Source organism: Palaemon carinicauda, chromosome 3 (genome assembly GCF_036898095.1).
Source record: "Palaemon carinicauda isolate YSFRI2023 chromosome 3, ASM3689809v2, whole genome shotgun sequence".
NCBI classification, from domain to species: domain Eukaryota; kingdom Metazoa; phylum Arthropoda; class Malacostraca; order Decapoda; family Palaemonidae; genus Palaemon; species Palaemon carinicauda.
The window spans coordinates 201090798-201114212 of NC_090727.1; the positions used below are offsets into that span (position 1 = coordinate 201090798).

General features: G+C 34.8%; 1 protein-coding gene across 2 annotated transcripts in view; it reads right to left on the minus strand.

Annotated features, from left to right (window-relative positions):
• LOC137638844 (uncharacterized) overlaps positions 1-23415 on the minus strand; it is a 123518-nt gene that overhangs the window by 59190 nt on the left and 40913 nt on the right. For both annotated transcript variants that reach the window (XR_011044197.1, XM_068371253.1), the window contains exons 7-16: positions 23030-23234; positions 17588-17816; positions 12687-12829; positions 11287-11387; positions 10246-10416; positions 9344-9435; positions 6301-6538; positions 2726-2826; positions 1049-1220; positions 282-452 (exon numbers count right to left, since the gene is read on the minus strand). Coding sequence is in view for 1 of the 2 variants with exons in the window: in XM_068371253.1 (XP_068227354.1) it covers positions 282-452; positions 1049-1220; positions 2726-2826; positions 6301-6538; positions 9344-9435; positions 10246-10416; positions 11287-11387; positions 12687-12829; positions 17588-17816; positions 23030-23234 (1623 nt within the window). In the remaining variant the exon portion in view is untranslated. The remainder of the gene's footprint in view (positions 1-281; positions 453-1048; positions 1221-2725; positions 2827-6300; positions 6539-9343; positions 9436-10245; positions 10417-11286; positions 11388-12686; positions 12830-17587; positions 17817-23029; positions 23235-23415) is intronic.

Consider the following 23415-nt stretch of genomic DNA (forward strand, 5'->3'; position numbering starts at 1 on the left):
CGTGATATTTCATAAAAAAAGAAATCGATTTGTTCTTAAATAAAATATCTTAATTGAATAGAAATTTTCTACTCATAAAAAAATCTGTTGTAATGGATCCCACGTATTTTATGTACCCTTATGAATTCTTTGAGGTAAAAATAAAGATTAAAAATCGATGAAAAAGTAATTACCAATTGATAAATATTCCTGGAACTGTAAACAATAAAAATACATAATAAAAATCGTGCAGTTTAGCGTTACTGAAAATAAAAAAAAACAGTCGTGTGGAATGACCTCACCTCATAATCATCCGAAATGACCTTGACTCTAACTTCGAGTTGACCTGACTTGGTGCCTTCCAAAGCCTTCCAGATGGGGCCGTCTGCTTGGGACATTTGTCTCACTTCCATCTCCTGAAGGGACACTGAACCCAAGAAGTCTCTGCCGAAGGCGTCATGGTCCCACAGTGTCTGTGATAAAGATTGAAATTCATGAATTTGGACCCCAAGGTTTGGTTCTGGGGTCTGGAAGACCACCCATCTACCAGCAGATGAAATATGAAACAAAGGTCGAGGAGCTGGAGAGCAAGATGCAAGAAAGAAAGAGAAGAGTGGAGGTATAGTAGAAGGCTATAAAATAATTGCATATAGGAGCCGAAAGGAAGTATCAAAGCTTGTTAAAGCGATACCTACAGTGCACCCTTTGCTGTGCATTGACGGCAATACCCTCCAACGTAGATGATAAAAAGTTGCGCAATACAGTATTGATGTGAAAGAAAAGATTGTTTGTAGAACGCATTAAGTAAGGAGTTATGCAAGATTGCAATGTCCTATTGCTAATGTAAAGATTATTCCTGATTTAAATGTATAACATATCTAAATGGCTTGAACAATTTCTGAGGATTTAATTATCTCACAGGAAATTAGAGTAAAAAATACAACTGAATATAGGTGTGTGTTTCACTAAGATTAATCTAATATTTTGAACAAGTGAGAAATTCAAGTATGTAAAACAAAAAGTAAAATTAAACTAAAAAGTATAATAAAACAAAGAAAAAAGAACTCACTATTGCTAAGGCATCGGGAGCTTTGGGCAAATGAGTAATAAGAGTTTCCTCCCACTCAGGATTTAAGGTCTTTTTCATGACCCTGGTTCTGTACTTGACCTCGCCGTTGACCTTCACCACGCAGTAAGGGTCACTGAAGCCATTGAGATCCTTAGCAACAAGGTCGCGTGCCCTGTTTATGAAGAGGTGGGCAGAAATGGGATTACAGTACTAGTTACAATATCTAGAAAATAGTCATAGATACTTTGAATTTCGATTTTTTCTTTAGAAAAAAATCAAGTACTGATATAATTTTAGGAAGGCCACTCAGCACTATTACCGTATTTAATATGTACTCTGAAATCCTACAGTCATGACTAAGTCTTGCCTTAATTTTCCGTTGAAACTTAACAAATATTACATATCTACATCCCCTTATTCATGAAACTGGTTAAAGACTAGTTTCCCTTGTGTTGTTTTATCTAGAATTGTCCCCAATCAGAAAATTGCTAGAGATTAAAATCCTGTTTATATGAGATTTAACAGCCTCCTTTAAGCTTAAACTTGTTATACAGGAACCGAACTTTAAAGAAAATCAGCAACAGAAACAGATTCGCGTAACAATAACAAATCTTTTGAATGAGAATCTAAACTAACCTAGAAATTTCCTTCAGGCTTCCAATACTTCTACTTTGGCTTAAAACAGAGGTTACATTCATTCGAAGTAAAAGGTTGCCAGATGCTCTGCTAAATACTTCTTCCAATTATTGAAAATTATTTCAAAATAGGATAATAACGACAGAAATGGCCCTCATTTAGCTCATGCCCTCCATGTCTTGTTTAAAGATATGATTGCTATAACATTTTTTTAAACCTTATAAATAATGCTGTTTGTAATCAAACAATAATTTTCCGCTGAACACAATCATTGTCAGTTCAACGTATTGTCAGGCGTGATAATCACAACAACCTATTTTTTTACTAGTCATTAAAACCAACAAAACTGCTTCGAAATCTTGTACACGAATTTAACAAAGCTCCTCCCAATTTAAAAGGCTTAAATTCAACAAAGTTTTTTTCCTGAATATTATCCTTAAATTTAGCGAAATTTCTCCTATTTGAAAGTCTTTAATTTTAACGCTTTTCGTAACTCAAATTCTTTAAATTTAACGCATTTCTCTTAACTCAAAGTCTATGAATTTAACGAAGTTTCTCCTAACTAAAAGTCGTTAAATTTAACGAATTTTCTCTTAACAAAAGTCTTTGAATTTAACGAAGTCTTTCCTAGGACCTAGAGCAAAGTCTTCGAATTTAACGAAGTTTCTCTTAACTCAGTCTATGAATTTAGCAGTTTCTCCTAAATCCAAGTACTTGAATTTAACGGAGATTCTCCCAACTCTAAGTACTTAAATTTAACGAAGTGTCTCCTAACTCAAAGCTCGTAAATTTAAAGAAGTTTCTCCTAATGCAAAGCTCGTAAATTTAACGTATTTTCTACTAACTCAACGTCCTTAAATCTATCGAAGTTTCTCTTAACTCAAAGAACGTAAACCTAACGAAATTTCTCTTAACCCAAATTCTTTAAATTTAACGAAGTAACCCTGCAATCAACCATAATGTAATACCTACAGTGTACAGCGTGAGGTGTACTGACAGCGGTACCCTTCTACGGGGAATAGAATGCAAGGAAAGACTTACCTGATAATTGTCAACTCTATCAATCCCAGACCAGAGGCAATAATGTCACCAATGTCTTGCATGCCAGAGTCCCCATCGCGCGTCGTGCTAAGCAGCTGTTTCTGCAAGTACAAAACGTTTAACGTTAAATGGACGCCCTTGCTTATTTTTCATACTCGCCTCTTAGGCTCAAGTATGCTCTGGATTTGGCCCACCGCTGAAACCCGTTTAGGTCAGACTTTAGAGCATTCATCTTATTACAGAGATCGTTCATTATAATCAGTCCTCAATTGAACCAAATATTGGGTTTCGTTACAACTGAAAATTTAAATCTAAAGGTCTCAACTTTCAATTTTAAATATTTCTAATTTAATTAAGGTTCAAATTTTATCCTTATTGGTTTTCAATTTTAACATCTAAAACACAAATTTGTTAAGAATGAGGAAGAAGTTAAACCTAATCTTTCACTCGTGAATTAGCTTTTTTTCTGGGATTTCATTACAATATGTTTATAATTTGATTGAGCTATATATTCATCATATGTTTGGCAGTTTTCAAAATTATGTTAAAATGCTTCATCACTATCAAAATTCATATAATAAATTTGATTCCATACTAACGACATTTTAATCAACTTTATCATGTCTTCAATCTAACTTAAAGATTGTTGACTGTCTATTAAATTCAGTTGATCTAAGACTTCGATACTTTAACTGGATATCAATTAAAAGGGAATTCTGATCAAAACGGAATACACATACTTATCCAAAATAAGCAGCGCTCAGCACTGCTGTTTTGTTTAGATTAAAAAACCAAGAAAATGTCCTTTGAATTGCAAAGAAGAGGTTTCTTGAGATAAGTGACATATACATGGAATAAATCTAAGACCGTTAATCTTTGTGGTAATAATGTACGAATATAGAAACACGCTTATTTGGCTTTGCAATTTATCATTTTAAATTATTCGGTCTTAATCAATCAAGCAAATAATATGGATGCAGACCTTTAGAATAACCATAAAAACTACGTAAATTCAATCGTGAAAAAAAAATTAAATTTTACTAATAATGGAGCATTGAAATAATATTAAGATGATAAAAATACCTTCAAAGTAACAACTTTAAAATCCTTATAAAATTTTTTTTTACATCTTCCGTAGCGTTTTATAATTCCATTAAAATAAAAACCGCAAATAGAATGAAAAGAACAACAAAATATTTCGAAGTTTTTATTCTAAGAAATACACAAAGAAAATAAAAATCCTACAAAACTAAAACAGGAAAAGACTACAACAAAATATTCACGTTCCACCGAGTGAATAAATTTGAAAAATAAGGAAAGAAGCAATGAACAAGATATGAAGTAATTCCTGATCACGGAAACCATTATTTGAAAGAATTAGCACTCGAGGAGATCAATTCAAATTAAGTGATTATGAGGGGGCATATATTAATACTGGCGGGAAACTGTGTCAAATACTGACAATACTTTGAATAAGTTGACCAAAAATCTGGAAATCATCGTCTGTCTCCAATGGAAAAAAAATTCAATGTTCCAAGAAAAAGTTGGTGGGCAGACAAACCCAGCCAGGGTTAAAAATAATACAACATCCATGAAACAAAAAGGAAACCATGATAGTGTTTGGGGAAAAAATAAATCGGGTCAGCATTAAAATGTCATGGATCTTGGTATTTATGTCAACACACATTCAGGTCGAACTCTGGACGTTAAAGTCTTTTCAAAATGTTAGATCATGGAAATTCAGTAGCGGCCAATGATTCCAAACTTATTTACTTCATGAGTGAGAGGGCAACGATACCTTCAATAAACAATGAAATAAAAAAAGGGAGTCGGGAATTATATAAATTACTTCATATTTAATATGAATAAATAAAGAAATATGATATCCATAGCTAAAACGTAAACAGGAACAATGTATAGTTTTGTTTTCTCCTACACAAAAAAAAGTGTGCTTTTAAAACAGACAGAAACGATAAATAAGACTTTTTCTGAACTAGGAGAACTTCTGTAAAAACTGCCAATTCTCAAAATTGTGCTTTCCTAAAATCTGAGAATACAAGACACCATCAATTAATAAATAAACATATACGCAGACATACTTACACACACATGTATACTGTATATATATTATATATATATATTATATATATATATATATATATATATATATATATATATATATATTATACATTATGTAATAAATATACTGTATATATACACACATATATATATATATATATATATATATATATATATATATATATATATATATGTATATATATGTGTATATATAGCCTATATATGTGTGTGTGTATACATATATATATACATATATATATATATATATATATATATATATATATATATATATATATATATATATATATATATATTCCACATTAAACACGAACTTTAGAATATCTTTGTACGCAACTACGATTCTTTTAATTTCTTTGAAAATTAATAGAGCTAAATTATTTCATAACTTTCGATAGAAGGTATAAATCAAACTCATTTCAAATAGTCTAAACCTTCATCCTTAATCCTAATTAGAAAAAAAAAATTGACCGAGACAAATAATACTTTCATATTCTTTAAATGACGATTTACACATCGTTAGAAGAGATCCCTACGCAGCTATGGCAACTCTCAATCTCTTAACATATTACAAGTGAACCTATTCTTACGTGAAATATAACACAAAGCATATCAATCATGCTTGAGGCATCAAAAAGATGACAAGTCTGAATCTGCTAGTCAAACGTTTTTTTCCAGTTTATTTTCTCAAACATATATGCAAACAAATATTCTCTTTTAATTTACTTTCATTTGCATTAACTTTCAACCACCCAAGGCACCGTAGATCATAATAAATAAAACATGCTTTGAAATGAAGGCCAACTAAATCACGCACAATAATATATTACTTTGAACGTGGCTACCATTTACTGTATATCCAAACTTACTTTCAGAGAAGGATTATACCATTATCAATGTAATCCTGTACACCGATAGAACTATTTAACACTAAAAACATTTCTATATTTCCCTGGAACATCTTTGATTTTACTCTAAAGCTCTTCTTGAGACGCATATGCTACTCTGTAACTTGAATTGACTTTGAAATGGATAATATGATGTTCCTACTTGAACGCACTTCCACGATGCCTGACCAGCAATTATTGCGCTCATATAAAATGAATTCTAACTTTTACTCTATTAGTTTTTCAGAGTACTTTCATGTATCAGATTTAGTTTTATCTAGAGAGAGAGAGAGAGAGAGAGAGAGAGAGAGAGAGAGAGAGAGAGAGAGAGAGAGAGAGAGAGAGAGAGAGAGAGAGAGAGAGAAATAATTAATGGAATGCCATTCTTAAATTTAACAAGATTTCAATTCGACATAAACTACGTAACACAAAAGAATATTGCTCGTATAAGTAGCTTAACACTAAAATGGCCGAAACTCAACGAAGATCTTTGAAATTGCCTGATAAGATAGGATGAAATTAATAATTCGTGTGAATCTACTGAATCTTTATAGCAGGCTTAACCTTAGACCCCTCAGATCGGATACCAACTGCCTGATTGATCCAATGCGAGTTCATCTTCCTCCTGCTCAAGTTGTCCTCATCGTCAGTGATTCCCGTTATGGAGGTTCTCCGTTGTGCGCTCATAGACGTAGCTACTGCAGGAGGCGCCGCGTGACTGTAGGTGGTCATGCCCGTGGGACCTTTGCTTTCGTTGAGGTCTATGGAGGACACGTTGCAACCGGCTACTGAAGGCACTGCGCGGAACACAAGGGTGACTGTTACAGTCCTGTAACAGCAAGGGAAGAAAACACGTTTGTTGTGGATAATTTTGGATTTATACAGTGCAGATGTTTTTTTTTTTATTTAGGTTGTATATAACCCGGTGCTGGGGGCTATGAGGCTATTCAACACCCATGTATCACTGGGGAAAAGCTTGCAGTTACACTATGAAGGAAAAGTTGTCCGACAGCAAGAGGGAAGAAATGAAGGAGGATCGGAGATTATAAATATGGTATATTTAAGCAATCATTAATAATTCTATGGTTTATAACTGCTCACTATAACGATATGAAAATATATAAATGAAAATAACCAAAATAATAAAGTTTAATAATGTAAATACATGTTTTGGTGACTATGCAACATAAATGACGATCCAAATAACCTAAAGCTGTTTGTTGAAAATTCTTACAAAACTACCTTAACGCACCTGACAAAATCAAGACTGGAAATCTACAGAACAATTATGGCTAGTTATTAAGGTCATGTTACAATCTGGAAACTTCCCATACTTTATCTTATATATAAGAAATGTCCAAAACATAAGTTAAGAAACTAAATGGAAATCCACCAATTAAAACTTATTAAAAAAGGGAAATTGAAAAACTATTCAAACATTGAAATGTAAGCATATTTCATTCTTGTTTGAAAAGGAAGATTGCACAGATTTTAAAGATGCATTAAAATGAGAATATATAAAATGCATTTGAGAGAGAGTGAGTAAATAGGAAAAATATTAAAACGCTAGTCAATAGACCAAAATGTCTACGAAGAGGAAGAATGAATAAACTGGAAAATTTTAATGAAAATTTGAAGTGAAGAAATAAAAACATAGTTTTATAAAAAAGGGAAAGTCAATAATTCCTCTTAATGTATTTGCAAAACTAAGAGTAACCAAACTATTAGTATCTACAAAACTAATATGATATTGACAAAATCCATTGGGGAAAATTTAATTAGAATGACTGAATAATAACTAAACAGTGAATGTTTTTCTATAGAAATCAACAATATTATTCTAAAGGTAGATTGTTAAATAAAATATATACCACCAAAATACTGAATAAATATAAAGGATTACAGGAGTGAAGGAATTTCAAAATTGCATTTATAAAAAATGGAATAATATTCATAAGTTGTCTTGATGAGTAAGCGGGAGGAGGATGCGAAAAAAAAGAAATGGAAAAATGCAATCAAAACTACAAAGATTTATCTGAGCACATGACAAGGACATTTGTCAATTTGTTATGATTAGTATACAGTTGGACACAGAAATTCCTGGTACACCTGGCTTTGAGGAAGTGTACCAAGCCACACCTTTACTGCGTTGTGAGTTCCTTTGTGTAGCGCTGCCCACCTCTTCTGCCAACTCTGGCTACGCTATCTGTTTGGCTACTCGCTGCTCAGTATGTGTGTGACAAGTTTCACTTCCTCGGAGCGAGGTGTGCTAGGAAAATTGTCTGGTGACAAATTTTTCAGCTTTGAATTTGTGAATCTGGGTCATATGGACCGGGGACTGGAAGGCCATTTGATGACTTATCAACACTAAAAACACAGAAACATAAACCGCTTTTAAACAGTTTTGGTTAAATGTCTTATAAACTTTTGGTAACACAGCTTAGAGGGGACTTTCAAAATTAATATTTACCATTACATTAAACCCACCTAGATACTCTTTTATATACCAAACTAACATTTTAGTCTATTTCAGTGCAATAACCTCAGTTCGCAAGAGCAAAAATCCAAGAAACCGTTTTCCTTTATATTTTTAATACATGCTTAGATAAAATGCTCAGATGCAGTGTTGTGTTCAAATAGAAGCAACCTAACAATGTTTCAGAATATTAAAAAACCAAAAATGCATTTGATATCTTATCGCTAAAGATTAGATGCGAAGCGTATTTCTTTCAGTCATAACTGAACTTATGCTCCAGAAGGAATCAGGCAGTAATTAACAAAACCAGAAAATGATAATGTGCCGTTGAATATTACGCTACTTACTTGGTTTTTCTGAAAATATACAAATGTAAATATTTGTTTACTTTTAGTAGAAAACAATTAAGAACAGGAATAATTCTTATATAAAGATATCTTCTCACCAGAGGAACAGTTTGAATTCCAGAAATCACTAGTGATTTGGGGGAGTGTCAGGTTTATTTTTCTTTTGAAAACCCTATTGTACATGTTAATATAGATAAATTCTTGATAGTCATGTATTTATATAAAAATTAAGTCATACATAACTATATGTAGATAAGCAAAACATAATGGTTCACAAACTCAACAGATACAAAACAGACTAAGAATGCGTACTTTGACTGCACTCAGTTTGTCACCTAACATGCCCCATTGAATTAGAACTGCAATAGAACAAGAACTAGAAGTAGTGTACACCTTTGACTTCCACAAAATTAAATTTGAGTCTTTTAAAAGAGTTAAATTGAAAAAAATAATCAGCAGGTTCTTTTAGGAAACAAATAAAGCAAGAAATTCTATTAAATCTATAAAGAAAGCCAATTAATGAATTTATAATTTTCCATCTTGTTTAAATCAAGTATCATTAACGTTTTTATAAAAGCATTATTAATTGTAAACTCCTTCACGCCAAGTTAAGCTTCACTTCATATAACAAACAAAAATTATTGCCTTCAATTTAAAATAGGAGACTATGAACTTGTCAAAAGAATAAATGAACTAAATTATAACCACAGCTAAAAATGTGGCTTGTCTGATAGTTCTAGTGCAACACTAACTTCGGCTAAAAACTGGAATTCCTCCCCACTGAAATAAAACAAACAGCCGACAAACTTACCCAGGTTGGGATGAGGCAGACCCAGGGGCTCCCCCCGGGGTTGGAAGACTTCGGGTTAGGGCCAATTGATGACGTAACAGAGGTAATTCCACCTGGATAAAACATAGTATTAACTAACAACGGATACTACCGACAGTCACTTCGGAATAATTTTGATGTAAAAAATTTGTGGTGTAAAGACCTGGAGCTGGGGCAAGGGAGTTATTCACAGCTTAAACATCTTGGAGGGAATGGAGGTAGAGCAGAATGCTAAAAAAAAGAGTTGCAATCTTAATAGTGCTATCAGTCGTTATGCTATATGAAACATTGAATTAAGGTATAAAGTTCAATTTGAAATTCAAATGAAATATAAAGCATAAAAGATTCCAATTTTCTAATTCACTATATATTACTGTCCTTATTGATTGAAGCCACATATAATTAAGAAGACTAAATCAACAAATTAGGGCCCAGCTCTTTCGTGGCCAAATACTCTCTCTCCCCCTATAAACAACTAAAGTCCTTAAAACTTTGAAGACTAGATAAACGAGAAGTCGGTATACCTGCATAAGTTACTGAGAATTCGTCTTAATACTTAATAACATTCTTCAGACAATGTCTGGCTTTCCTTACTTGCACTTTCAAATCCTAAACTGTTTTGACACTTTTTACTACACATACTGTATTTTGTTTAATCAGATCAATTCCTTGCAGAAAACAATTTTTCTGGACCCTTGAAATAGTTTATACTATTGCTGAAAAAGCCACCCCCTGTTGTTAAATTAATCAAATTCTACCACTTAAACATTTCCCACCTACCACATCCACATTCCAAAAATGGTTTCAATATGTGAAAAGCAAATTCAAAAGTATGTAAAATACGGGAATGTAATTTTAACTTCCTTAAACATCCAGTATCTTACCGCAGCTAATGAGAGAGAAGCAAGTCCGAGCAGTTCGGTGTCCTGGGCTGCCCTGGGCATGGAACAGACTGCGACTGACAGGGTGACAGCACTGACGTCCGTCACCAGTAGTTCGACGCCACACTCCCACCGAGGAGAGGCGCATTCGCTTACATAATGCGTGGTCTTGATCTGCGTTGGTAAAGCCGTAGGAGGTAGATTAGAAATTATGAAAAACGGGAATAGAGGAAAGGTAATGGTGATAGTGAACCGGAAATAATGAATATGGAAATTGAAAGAAAATTAATGATGATAGTGATTTGAAAATCATGAAAAATAAGAATGATAACGATGTTTTGGAAATACCGAAAAAAGAAGTATTGGGGAAAACTAGTGATAAAAAAGATTTGGAAATTATTGAAATAAATGATACAGAAAAAATGGAGAAGTTTAATATTAGTTAATAAGGATAAAGAAGGCGATAGGAAAATTCAAGAGAATAATGATATGACAATCATGATAATTAAGAGTTCTCAAACAAAACATGAAAATCTAATTTGACAAGCTATGACACATTTGGGAAAACATTAGAATTAATTCGGCTCAAAAGGGATTTGGATAAAAAATATGATCTAATAATTTACGTCAATAATTTATTAAAAAATGATAATAAATAGGACATCGATCACTGGGGATTCTAATTATTTTAAAACACCATTTGTACGAGTATCAGGTTATATATCGCTGTAGTCGCATAAGTGGCAGATGGATGAATATATAAAAACATCATTTTACTCTCTAGCATTCTACATTACTGAGTAGTGTAAAATTTGAAGAAAATTACTTAATACCAAGAGATTAACAAAAATTTCCAAATTTATTAGAAACTATAATTTCAATCAAATTCATGGGACATAACTGATACTATGGTTTTAGTTGAAAAACATTTTGGCTATCATACCTAAACATTTCATTTAAGATTCCTTTCAAAATCAAAAATACAAAATTATTTCATTTTATAATTTTTTAACAAACTAAGAGAAAAAGAGCTTGCCCTCCCACCTTTCTGCGGTTGTTAAAGACTAGACAGTAAGGGCTTGGTGGATATTCGGAGGCACCAATGTTGTCCGCACCATGGATTACAATGTACAATACACCAGCACCTGTAAAAAAATAAAAAGACGTACAGATAAAAATTGATATATATATATATATATATATATATATATATATATATATACATATATATACATATATATATATATATATAATATATATATATATATATATATATATATATATATATATATATATACACACATACATATATATACATATATATATATATATATATATATATATATATATGATATATATATATATATATGATATATATATATATATATATATATATATATATATATATATATATATATATATGTATATATATATGTATATATATATACATATATATTCTTACCCACATTATTCTCACCCACATTAACTTGCAACCTACTTCTCTCTCACACACTTCCAAACTGTCATCAATCAACACACCTTTTCCTTCAAGTCTGCAAACAATATAGTATCATCCATAAACAACAATTGATTTACCTCCCACTCATGATCACTCCTTCATCGTTTCAATCCTGGAAACAAGCACTAAAGCATTGAAATCTCTTTTACCTTCAACAACAAACAAATAGAACAACCATGGTGACATCAAACATCACTGTCTCAGCCCCATCCTGATTGGAAACCACTCACTCACTTCATTCCCTAACACACACTTTACTGCCTATGTATAAACTATTAAATGCTTGTAACAATCATCCACCAATTCCCTATGACCTAATTACATTTCACATTGCATCCAGATCAACTCTATCATAAGCTTTCTCCAGATCAATAAATGCAAAATATACCTCTTTAACTTTTGCTAAGTATTTCTTGCATATCTGCCTTGCTATAAAAATCTGATTCATACATCTACCTCTTTTAAAGCCACCCTGCACTTCTAAGATAGAATCCATAATTAATTCTACTCAGGATTTCTACAAACCTTGTTAACTCATTCCAGAATCCACTGCGCTCTTCTTCACTTTTCTCACAACCTGGCCCATACGCACTAACAAAGGCCATACATACCTACCCAGCCTGATCCTTGCACAACATTAACCTAGATGACGACACCTTCCATTCCAATACTTTACCTATCATCCATTCACTCAATAAAAGCTACACCCTCTCTCGCTCTTCGCCTTTCAATCCCAGACACTAATTGTCACTTCACCAAACACTACTTCACCCTTCCCTTTTATGTTAGTCTCATACAAGCCCAATGTACGTGTATACATAATTTTATACATGCATATATTCATATGAATGACGATATATTCATACATATGTAAATATATTATCTTCATATGAATAAATAAAGAATAGGAAAACTGAACCCTTACACTCTTTAGTATCTGCAGGACACTGAGGAAGAGGGGTCTCCAAATTGACTGGGGTTAGGGGAGTATACTGCAAGCGCAGATGGAGCATGGGCACGCTACCCCCCATCACTTTAACACCTTTCTTCTGCAGTATGGTCTCCACACTGAAAGAGACAGCGATGCATTAATTTAACGTGAAATGGGGTTTAATAAATTAAACAAATTAATTTGAACCATTGGTAATACTAATCTTATTCAGAGAGAGAGAGAGAGAGAGAGAGAGAGAGAGAGAGAGAGAGAGAGAGAGAGAGAGATAATCATCTTTGTTTTAAACAGACTTCTTTCAAAGGCTGACATGGGCAGGCAGTTGGTCCGAGCCCGATTCTGGTTAAGCCTACTTAAGTGACAACTTGAAGATCGAATGAGCTGGAACCCAAATAATAAACTTGATGCATCCAGGCTCTCTCGTAAATTGGTCCTATCACCATTTTTATAGCTCAGGGCGAGCGACGCTGAAAATTCCCTTTTTAAAGAAATAAATAAACCATTGGCGAGTAGACATAAGAGCCATTTATACGATCAACGTCCATCAAATCAGAATACCCAACATGCATTCATTGTACTCCTTTAAATTCCTTTAATGAAATCGTGGTATATACTCTATTTTCCACTTCTATTCTATTCTTACAATACTAGTAACAAGATGGAACAAAAATGAATTTGCACCTGTTTGAACATATATTGACTTTTTCTCGACAGAGACCCAACAAAAACTTAAAAACAAACCGATTATAATATTCAAATTTTATTTAAATTTTCTTTGATAATGTCTTCCTACGAGTTTTATTTTCTGTTTCACATCAAACCTGACCAGATAAAGCTTGAAATAAAGCCATGATTATGATGCAACACAGAGTGAGGATGGTAACGGTATAAGATAAAGAGTGAGGATGTTAAGAATGCAACACAGAGTGATGATAGTAAAAACACATCACATGGAGTAATGATGGTAATGACACCGCAAGGAGTGAGGATGGTAACGACACAACACAAGGATTGGGAATGGTAATGACACAACACAGGGAGGGAGGATGGTAACGACACAACACAAGGAGTGAGGATGGTAACAACACAACACAAGGAGTGAGGATGGTAACAACACAACACAAGGAGTGAGGATGGTAACAACACAACACAATGAGTGAGAATGGTAACCACGAAACACCAACGCAGGGAGTGAGGATGGTATTATAACAAGTATAGACTAGAGAGTGAGGATGGTAATAACTCAACACAAGAAATGACGATGGTAACAATGCAATAAAGAGAATGAGGATGTTAACGACACAACACAAGGAGTTACGATGGTAACGGTGCAACACAAGAGTGAGGATTGTAATGACGCACCACAGAGAGTGAGGATAGTGTTATAACAAGCATAAACTAGGGGGTGAGAATGATAATAATGCATCATAGGTAGTTAGGATGGTGATGACACAACACAAGGAGTGAGGATAATAACAATGCAACACGGAGTGAGGATGGTGATGACACAACAAAAGGAGCGAGAATGGTAACGACACAACACAGTGATTGACGATGGTAACAAGCATAAACAAGAGAGTGATGATGGTAATGATGCAAAAAATGGAGTGAGGATGGTGTTATAACAAGCATAAACTAAGGAGTGAGAATGGTGTTACAATAAGCCTAGACTGGGGAGTGAAGATGGTAAAAACGCAACACAGGGAGTGAGATGGTAACGACGCAACCATGGGAGTGAAGGTGATAAGGACGCAACCAAGGGAGTGAGGATGGTAACAAGTATGAATTAGAGAGTTAAGATGGTAATGATGCAACACACGGAGCAAGGATGGTAACAACACAACACAGGGAGTGAGAATGGTAGCAAGCATAAACTAGACTGTGAGGATGGTAACGACGCAACACAGGGAGAGAGGATGGTAACAACACACCACGGGGAGTGAGACTTGTAACAAGCATAAACTAGAGAGTGAGGATGGTAACAACGCAACACAGAGAGCGAGGATAGTGACAGCACAGGGAGTGAGAATGGTAACAAGCATATACTAGGGAGTGAGGATAGTAACGACGCAACACAGGGTGCAAGGATAGTAACAGCACAGGCAGTGAGAATGGTAACAAGCATAAACTAGAGTCGGGATGGTAACGACGCAATGCAGGGAGAAAGGATGGTAACAACGCAATACAGGGAGTAAGATTAGTAACAAGCATAAACTAGATAGTGAGGATGGTAACGACGCAACACAGGGAGCGAGGATGGTAACAACAAAACACAGGGAGTGAGAATTGTAACAAGCATAAACTAGAGATAGAGGATGGTAACGACGAAACACAGGAAGCGAGGATGGTAACAACACAAGGAGTGAGAATGGTAACAAGCATAAACTAGAAAGTGAGGATGGTAACGATGTAACACAGGGAGCGAGGATGGTAACAACACAACACAGGGAGTGAGATTGGTAACAAGCATAAATTAGAAAGAAAGGATGGTAACGATGCAACACAAGGAGCGAGGATGGTAACAACACAACACAGGGAGTGAGATTGGTAACAAGCATAAACTAGAGAGTGAGGATGGTAACGACACAACACAGGGAGCTAGGATGGTAACAACACAACACAGGGAGTGAGAATGGTAACAAGCATAAACTAGAGATAGAGGATGGTAACGACGAAACACAGGGAGCGAGGATGGTAACAACACAACACAGGGAGTGAGATTGGTAACAAGCATAAACTAGAAAGTGAGGGTGGTAACAACGCAACACAAGGAGCGAGGATGGTAACAACACAACGAGTGAGAATGGTAACAAGCATAAACTAAAAAGTGATGGTAACAACACAACACAGGGAGTGAGATTGGTAACAACACAACACAGGGAGTGAGATTGGTAACAACACAACACAGGGAGTGAGATTGGTAAAAAGCATAAACTAGAAAGTGAGGATGGTAACGATGTAACACAGGGAGCGAGGATGGTAACAACACAACACAGGGAGTGAGATTGGTAACAAGCATAAATTAGAAAGAAAGGATGGTAACGATGCAACACAAGGAGCGAGGATGGTAACAACACAACACAGGGAGTGAGATTGGTAACAAGCATAAACTAGAGAGTGAGGATGGTAACGACACAACACAGGGAGCTAGGATGGTAACAACACAACACAGGGAGTGAGAATGGTAACAAGCATAAACTAGAGATAGAGGATGGTAACGACGAAACACAGGGAGCGAGGATGGTAACAACACAACACAGGGAGTGAGATTGGTAACAAGCATAAACTAGAAAGTGAGGGTGGTAACAACGCAACACAAGGAGCGAGGATGGTAACAACACAACGAGTGAGAATGGTAACAAGCATAAACTAAAAAGTGATGGTAACGACGCAACACGGAGCGAGGATGGTAACAACACAACACAGGGAGTGAGATTGGTAACAACACAACACAGGGAGTGAGATTGGTAACAACACAACACAGGGAGTGAGATTGGTAACAACACAACACAGGGAGTGAGATTGGTAACAAGCATAAACTAGAGATGGAGGATGGTAACGACGAAACACAGGGAGCGAGGATGGTAATGACATAGCACAGGGAGTGAGAATGGTAACAAGCATAAACTAAAGAATGAGGATGGTAACGATGCAACACTGACAGGGAGCGAGGATGGTAATGATGCAACACAAACTAGAAGAAAAGAAGACTTATGTTTGTGGGACTTGTTAAAGCATCCTTTAAAGAGAACAATGATGATTCTGATGAAGTCTGGCTGTCGACCGCAATATTTAAACAGTGCTGTCTGTCTGTCTGTCTCTGTCAGTGCGTCTCTCTGTCTCTACGAATGTCCATTTTAAAAGTATTCATAAATACAAACAAAAGAACAGGGAAATATAAAACCCACATGGAACTGATTCACAGCAATGGATGATCACACAATTTTTTTTTCTCTCTCTCTAAGAAGAGGATAAATTCTGGAAATGTTTTGAATTCAAACCCATCCAAATATTTATATTTGGTATAACCATTTCATTTTAAAGTAAAACTCAAACATGAATCTGCATTTTTGTTATTTCCAATGGATCTTTAACTAATCGATATTCAGTCTTTAGTTTATCATTCTCTTATCTTGAAGAGGATTCGTAAAAGGGGAGCAATCATAGGAATGCAAGAAAGTTAAGGTCCAGGGACATTAAAGTTATCAAAATTTATTTACTTTTCATAAAGGAATGAGCGATATAATTTGTAGGGAAAACAAAAGAAGGTGGCTGGATTATTACTAATACTACAAACTTAATTAGTTACATATCAACGATTACTACATAAATACCATGACCATGTAAAATTCAACTCATGCTGTTGCTAACAGCCTCCAAATAAGAAAAAAATAAGTTCGATCTTAAGAACACCTAACAATCAAATAGAGCCAAACAAACATGTTATCAATTGTTTAATAAACGAATGAATATGAGGTTATTTTCAGGTGTATTTATAGCTATGAAAAATTAAATAGTAGGTGATGTATTATATAATGAGTAGATAGCAAAAAATATTGGATTATAACTCGGTAAATAAATATCAGGATATATGACGTTATGGCTTTGTAAGCAAGTAGCAGTAATTTGCAATTATTACTTGTTAAAAAAGATTGAGAAAAGGCGAGGCTAATAATTGTCAAATAGATAGCACTTGGCAAAAGACGAATAGGAATCTATCACTTGGATAGTAAGCAGCAGGAAACATTTGGCTGTCCATAGCCAATGTGTTGCAGGGAATGTGAGGTCACCCCTAAGCAAATAAACAGACCGATAAACAACGGTGAGAAAAAGCAGTTAAGGAGGACTAGCGAGGCGAGGGCATGTTAGTTACTCACACTCTACAGGTATCGAGGTTGTACTGACTAAGAGGTAACTCGTATTGGGTGAGGGTGGTCGTGATGAGTCTCTTCGTTTTCACCTTGACCACCAGGGTCTGGGTGCTGGGGGAGGAGTCCACCAAGAAGCTGCAAGCCTCTTGCCATCGATGGCTGGCGATTGGGGTCGTCACGTGCTGCTGACTGCCAATTAAAACCACGACCCATTTGTCTTCGTCTTGACCTCCACCTGTGAAAGCACCACAAATCCTTATAATTACGATCAATGAACGTAAAAATTTGAATTTTCTGTACATTTACGAATTGTTCCAGCTTAAGTTTCAATATTTGTATAAGAGATGAAATAGTTAAAAAAGATATGCGACTTCAATAAGTAAATAACTATGCATTTTGAAACTTTTTTCATCTTAAACTTATGGATATCTGAAGAGAAAAAATGGTATTTCCTAAAGTAAATTATAAATACTGTACAAAATAATCTACGGTAAGTACGCAGACTATTTCACTTACTACACAACTTTTCATTAATATTCATACATTATCAAAGATCGAAATTAGGATAAAATACAAAAATATAAAAATATGTTTCACTTGCTACTTAGTATCATTTACTTTACTTTACTTTTTAATTTTTAGGGGTTTATTTCTCGCCTTCCATCAAACACTAAAGGTCTGTTCAGGCGGGCCTTGGTGTGTGAAAAAATAATTCCTTTCCAGTTAATATTTTTCTCTGTATCGTTATCAGTTATTTCGCTAGCATTTGTATTCAGGCTTAATAGTTTTCAGGTCACTATTATAACACTTTCTAAAAAGATAAGTCTTCAGGTTTTTCTTGAAGGCTGCCACATTTGTGCTATTCTTGACATCGAGTGGAAGGTCGTTAAAGAGTCTCGGTGCAGCATAACTGAACGTTCTTCCTCCTATTGCATGATTCACACTAATTTCGAATAGTCTATGTGGGTCATCTGCATGTCTAACTCTTACAGCGGCGCTGGTAGCTTCAGGGTAGGGAACCAAGCAATCACGAAGATATTTAGGCTTATCACTTGTAAGTGCTTTGTGAGTCAACAAGCAAATTTTAAATTCAATTCTAGCCTTAACAGGTAACCAATGTAGATCGATCAGCGCAGGAGTTATTCTCTCCCGAAATTTAATGCCTTTTATCAGTCTAGCCGCCCGGTTTTGCACATTTTGAAGCTTTCTTAGTAGTGTATTGGGCAATTTGTAGTACAGAGAATTGCAATAATCAAGCCTTGATATTACATGACTCATCACTAAAATTTTTGTACTGCCCTCTGTTAAATATTTTCTAATAAATGCTATGTTTCTCAGGTGATAGTTACACACTTTCACTGTGTTCACAATTTGGTCCTTCATTGACAAATTACAGTCTATCAGTACACCCAAATTTTTCACAACAGGCACAATCCCAACATCAGCATCACCAATTTTTATACTTTGAATTAACTGGTAATTCTTCAAAGCCACCCTTGTGCCAAAGAACATACATTCTGTTTTATCATCATTTAATTTGAGCTTTTTCCTCTGCATCCATGTTTTTATTTCAGTCATTATCTCATCAATTTTCTTCCCTGTATCTTGTGTTGTTGAAATTGAGAGGTAAAACTGAGTATCATCTGCATATAGTTTAAAACCCACTTTTTGTTTTTTCAAGATGGGTGATAGCTCGATAGTATATATGTTAAACAAGATAGGGCCAAGGACACTACCCTGTGGTACACCCTTCATAAGAATTCTCTCATTGGATCGGTTTCCAGAAACTTCTACAATAGTCTTCCTGTTCACTAAGTAACTTCGCAAAAATTTCAGTGCTTCCTGAGTCACTCCAATAGACTTTAAGTCGTCAAGTAAGTACTCGTGCACAACAGTGTCAAAAGCAGCACTAAGATCTAACATAATTAAAATTCCACACTTTCCCCCATCAAGAAGACCTATCATATCATTCATTATTGAGCACAAAGTAGTTTCTGTAGAATGATTAGCTCTGTAGGCCGATTGATTTTCCGAGAATACCTCTAACTCGTCAATATGCGCCCATAATTGCTCACTTATGACTTTTTCAATAAGCTTTGACATGTAGGATAAATTTGAAATGGGCCTATATGAATTTAGCTCGTTTACATCACCTTTCCCTTTGTAAATTGGTTTGATCAACGCAGTTTTTTCACAGCTAGGAAAACAGGATTGTGATATACTTAGGTTAATTATGTTCAGGTAATATTATATACGACTTGTTTGTTTGGAGCTTCACTTATTGAACTGTTTGGGAAAGGGTCGTTTCCACAATATGTATTCTTCATCTCTCTCATAACCTTTAACAAGTCGCACATATTTATTTCCTTAAATTTTATTAACTTCTTTCCCTCCTTCACTGGCATAGCTGATTGTCCTTCCAAGTGATTTTGGGGGAAGCCTCTATAGATTTTATCAATTTTTTCACTAAAGAATATAGCAAAACTCTCTGCACAAACATTGTCAGGCAAGACATATTTTTTCTTTAATCCCATCAAATCATCAAGGTTTTTCTGAAAGTCCTTCATGTTATTGGTTTTTTTACATTCGCCGTTGTAGAATTTTCTTTTTGTTTTTTCTAACAGGATGTTATAGTCATTTCTGGCCTTATTATATAGATTTCTGGATTGTAAAGATTTGGCTCTTTTCCATCTACCTTCCATCTTACGTCTGTGTCTTTTTGCCTTTAATAGCTCACTATTATACCATCTAACATTTTCGCGTACCACTATTTGTTTGTTCTTTATGGGACACATGGTATCGTACATTTTTCAAAATTGTCATTGTATTTCTTGGTATAGCACCCAACACATTCTATGTCTACCATATGTTCACATTGTGTGTTCACACAAAACATTTGCGCTACACTAGCTTCAATAAAATTCTCAGCATCAAAATTTTCCCGTTCCCTATATGTGATCCATTTTTTCAATACTCTGGTGCAATTTATATTAACATTAAAGGTGATGAGTTTATGTGTTTTTGAGATCTCAAAGTCTGGTTCCACTTCAAGGTTTTTTATTAGGTCTGAGTCTTTTCCACATATGACCAAGTCGAGTGTATGACCACCTACTGACGTTGATACCAAAACACTGTTTATTAAATTAAACATCTCAAATACTTCCTTGAGTTCTTTAGCCTTATTATCATTTTCATCATCTACCCAACAGTTGAAGTCTCCACCAATTAATGTATTTTTAATATCGTCCACCACACCCACAAGAATACTAAATTCTTCAATGAATTTAGTCATATTACTCGCTGGTGGTCTATATAATGATATTATATTCAATACCTTATTGTTTCTTGTCAGTTTTAAACAGATATATTCAAACGTTTCAAATACTATTTCATTCATGATAGAAACCCTAGAGAAAGTTTTCGACACAAAGACACCCACTCCTCCTCCAGTTTTGTCCTTTCTTGGTATGTGGTAGAAATCATGAGTACACGGCGTCATCTCCTGAATCTTTGAGTTATCACTAATATTTCCCTGCAACCAAGTTTCCGTTAATAAGCATAAATCTAATTCCATTTCGTTAATAAGATTTCTAATCTTTATGGTTTTATTCCCCACCGATTGAATATTTATCAGACCACACTTAACCAATGGGCTAGACTCCATGATCGGTTCTATTTTTTATCCTGGTAAGCTCCTCCTTGTATACTTTACAGTTATCGTCATATGTCTTATGATTCGTATCATTGTAATTCCTCATTGTGCAGTTATGACACTTTAACGTATTTACAGTACAATCCGTGGTTCGATGATCCTGGCTACACTTGGCACATACCTGAGTCTTGCTACAATTTTCAGCAGTATGACCAAATTCCTGGCATTTATAACACTGAAATACATTGTAGGAATCATAGATTTTACAGCATCCTCCAAGCGTGGTATATACTCTATCATCTCTTTTACGGAAGACTTTCCTGATAGTTGGACTACACTTTGTAATGACGTGTAATTTACCGCTTTGTCTTGATTTAAACTTCCTGATCAATTTAAAGTCTTCTTCATTTTCACATATATCATTCAACCATTCATTCTTCTCCATTATACTGGCAATTATATCATCTTCATTTTCATCAATATTGCAGACCTTGATCTTCGGTTTAAGTAGATCCTTTTTATCTACTTCTACCTTAATGTCCTTCTTGACCTCTTCTAAGTCATTTTTAGCCTTTTCTAACCCAGTTTTATCCGCAAAATTAACTACCAAGTGGCCTTGTTTAGAGGTTTTGACCTGTTCGACATTCGTGGTTATCTTCTTCATGATAGTTTTCTTGATATCTGAAGCCTTCTTATTTTCCTCCGTAGATTTTATAACCAAAGTGTTTCTTGATTTCAACTTACTTGCATATGTAGTCTTGGTCACATTCTCTTTTTCGTATTCCATAAGTTTCTCTTTCAGCTCAACAATTTCTTGACGCATATCAGTGTATTGAGCAGTTATCATATCCATAAAACAAGACATCTGTTGTTGTACATTTACCTTCATCTCTGCTATGTTGATGCTTAGTCTCGTCATGTCATCAACACATGCAGTCTCAACACATTTTGGACATTTATAAATGATGTTCCTGCTTTTTAAAAGAGTACTTGTACCATCCCTTAAATTAGAGCAATCTACTTCATCATGGTACCATCTTCGGCATTGATCGCATTGTATCCCATCATCGACATAGGACTCACAGTGCCCACACATGCCATGATTGCCTCCGTCATCACATTCTTCATAAGCTGCTGCCATTATATTTTCCTCTTTTCCTTGGAGTACCGTGTCGATTTCAGTCACAAATAGATCGAGATCATTCACGGGATTACGTTTTCCTTTTTGTTTTCTAAGGAAGGACATATTGAATCATTTTTCAATGAACTTTTCAAGTAGCCCCACCCCAACGCAAAAATGCTGGGTCAGGCCTTTCACTACAGACCTCACATACAAGGAAACCACTGATTTTTAGCACTATATTTCACTAATATCAATACTAGCAAACACCCACAAAGAGATTTTTCATAGTATAAACAACGAGATACACAATGATTCCGTTTAAAGCCAGATTCGATACAGAGCATTGAAACACACGTCCACACCCGCGGACTGATTACGAATTTCATACGATGGACTTTTTAATTTTCTAATAGCTTTTGAATTCAAAAAATTTATTTTCAAAATTAAAATACGAGCTACCACACAAATCTTTTAATTAATAAACAGCATAGGAATAGAAAAAAAAATACTAAAAACATTGCGTGTAAAATCTGTTATATATATCAGGATGGAAAAATAATGGATAAGACTTTCCTTGAGGCATTTCGCATATAAGATTTCTTATCAATATATTCATCATCATGTTTTTATATGCACACATAATTAACTAATACATACATATATACACACTTACTAGAGACCCCTCTTTGTGTCCACAGGATAACAGTGAGGACTCCTTGAGCTAAAGCGTCCCCAGACCTCTGCTCTGGGACGAAGGCTTCCGGAGAATGAATGTTGAACTCAAGTTGACCTGGATCGACCCAAGCAGTAGCAAGGGCATCCGTAACCAAGGAATGAAGCCAAGTCTTCAGAACTGGCACTTCCATCATTTGAACGGCCTGCAAAAGGGAAACATAAAATTGGTTTTCAATTTTAGTGTTTATATTGCTTACATTCATGTATTGCAGTATATCAATATGCGACGAAATGCACCGGGATCTTACTTAAGAAATTAATATCTATACTTCTAATAGAATTCGATTGGATTGGATTTATGAATTTTTACTACATATCCCAGCG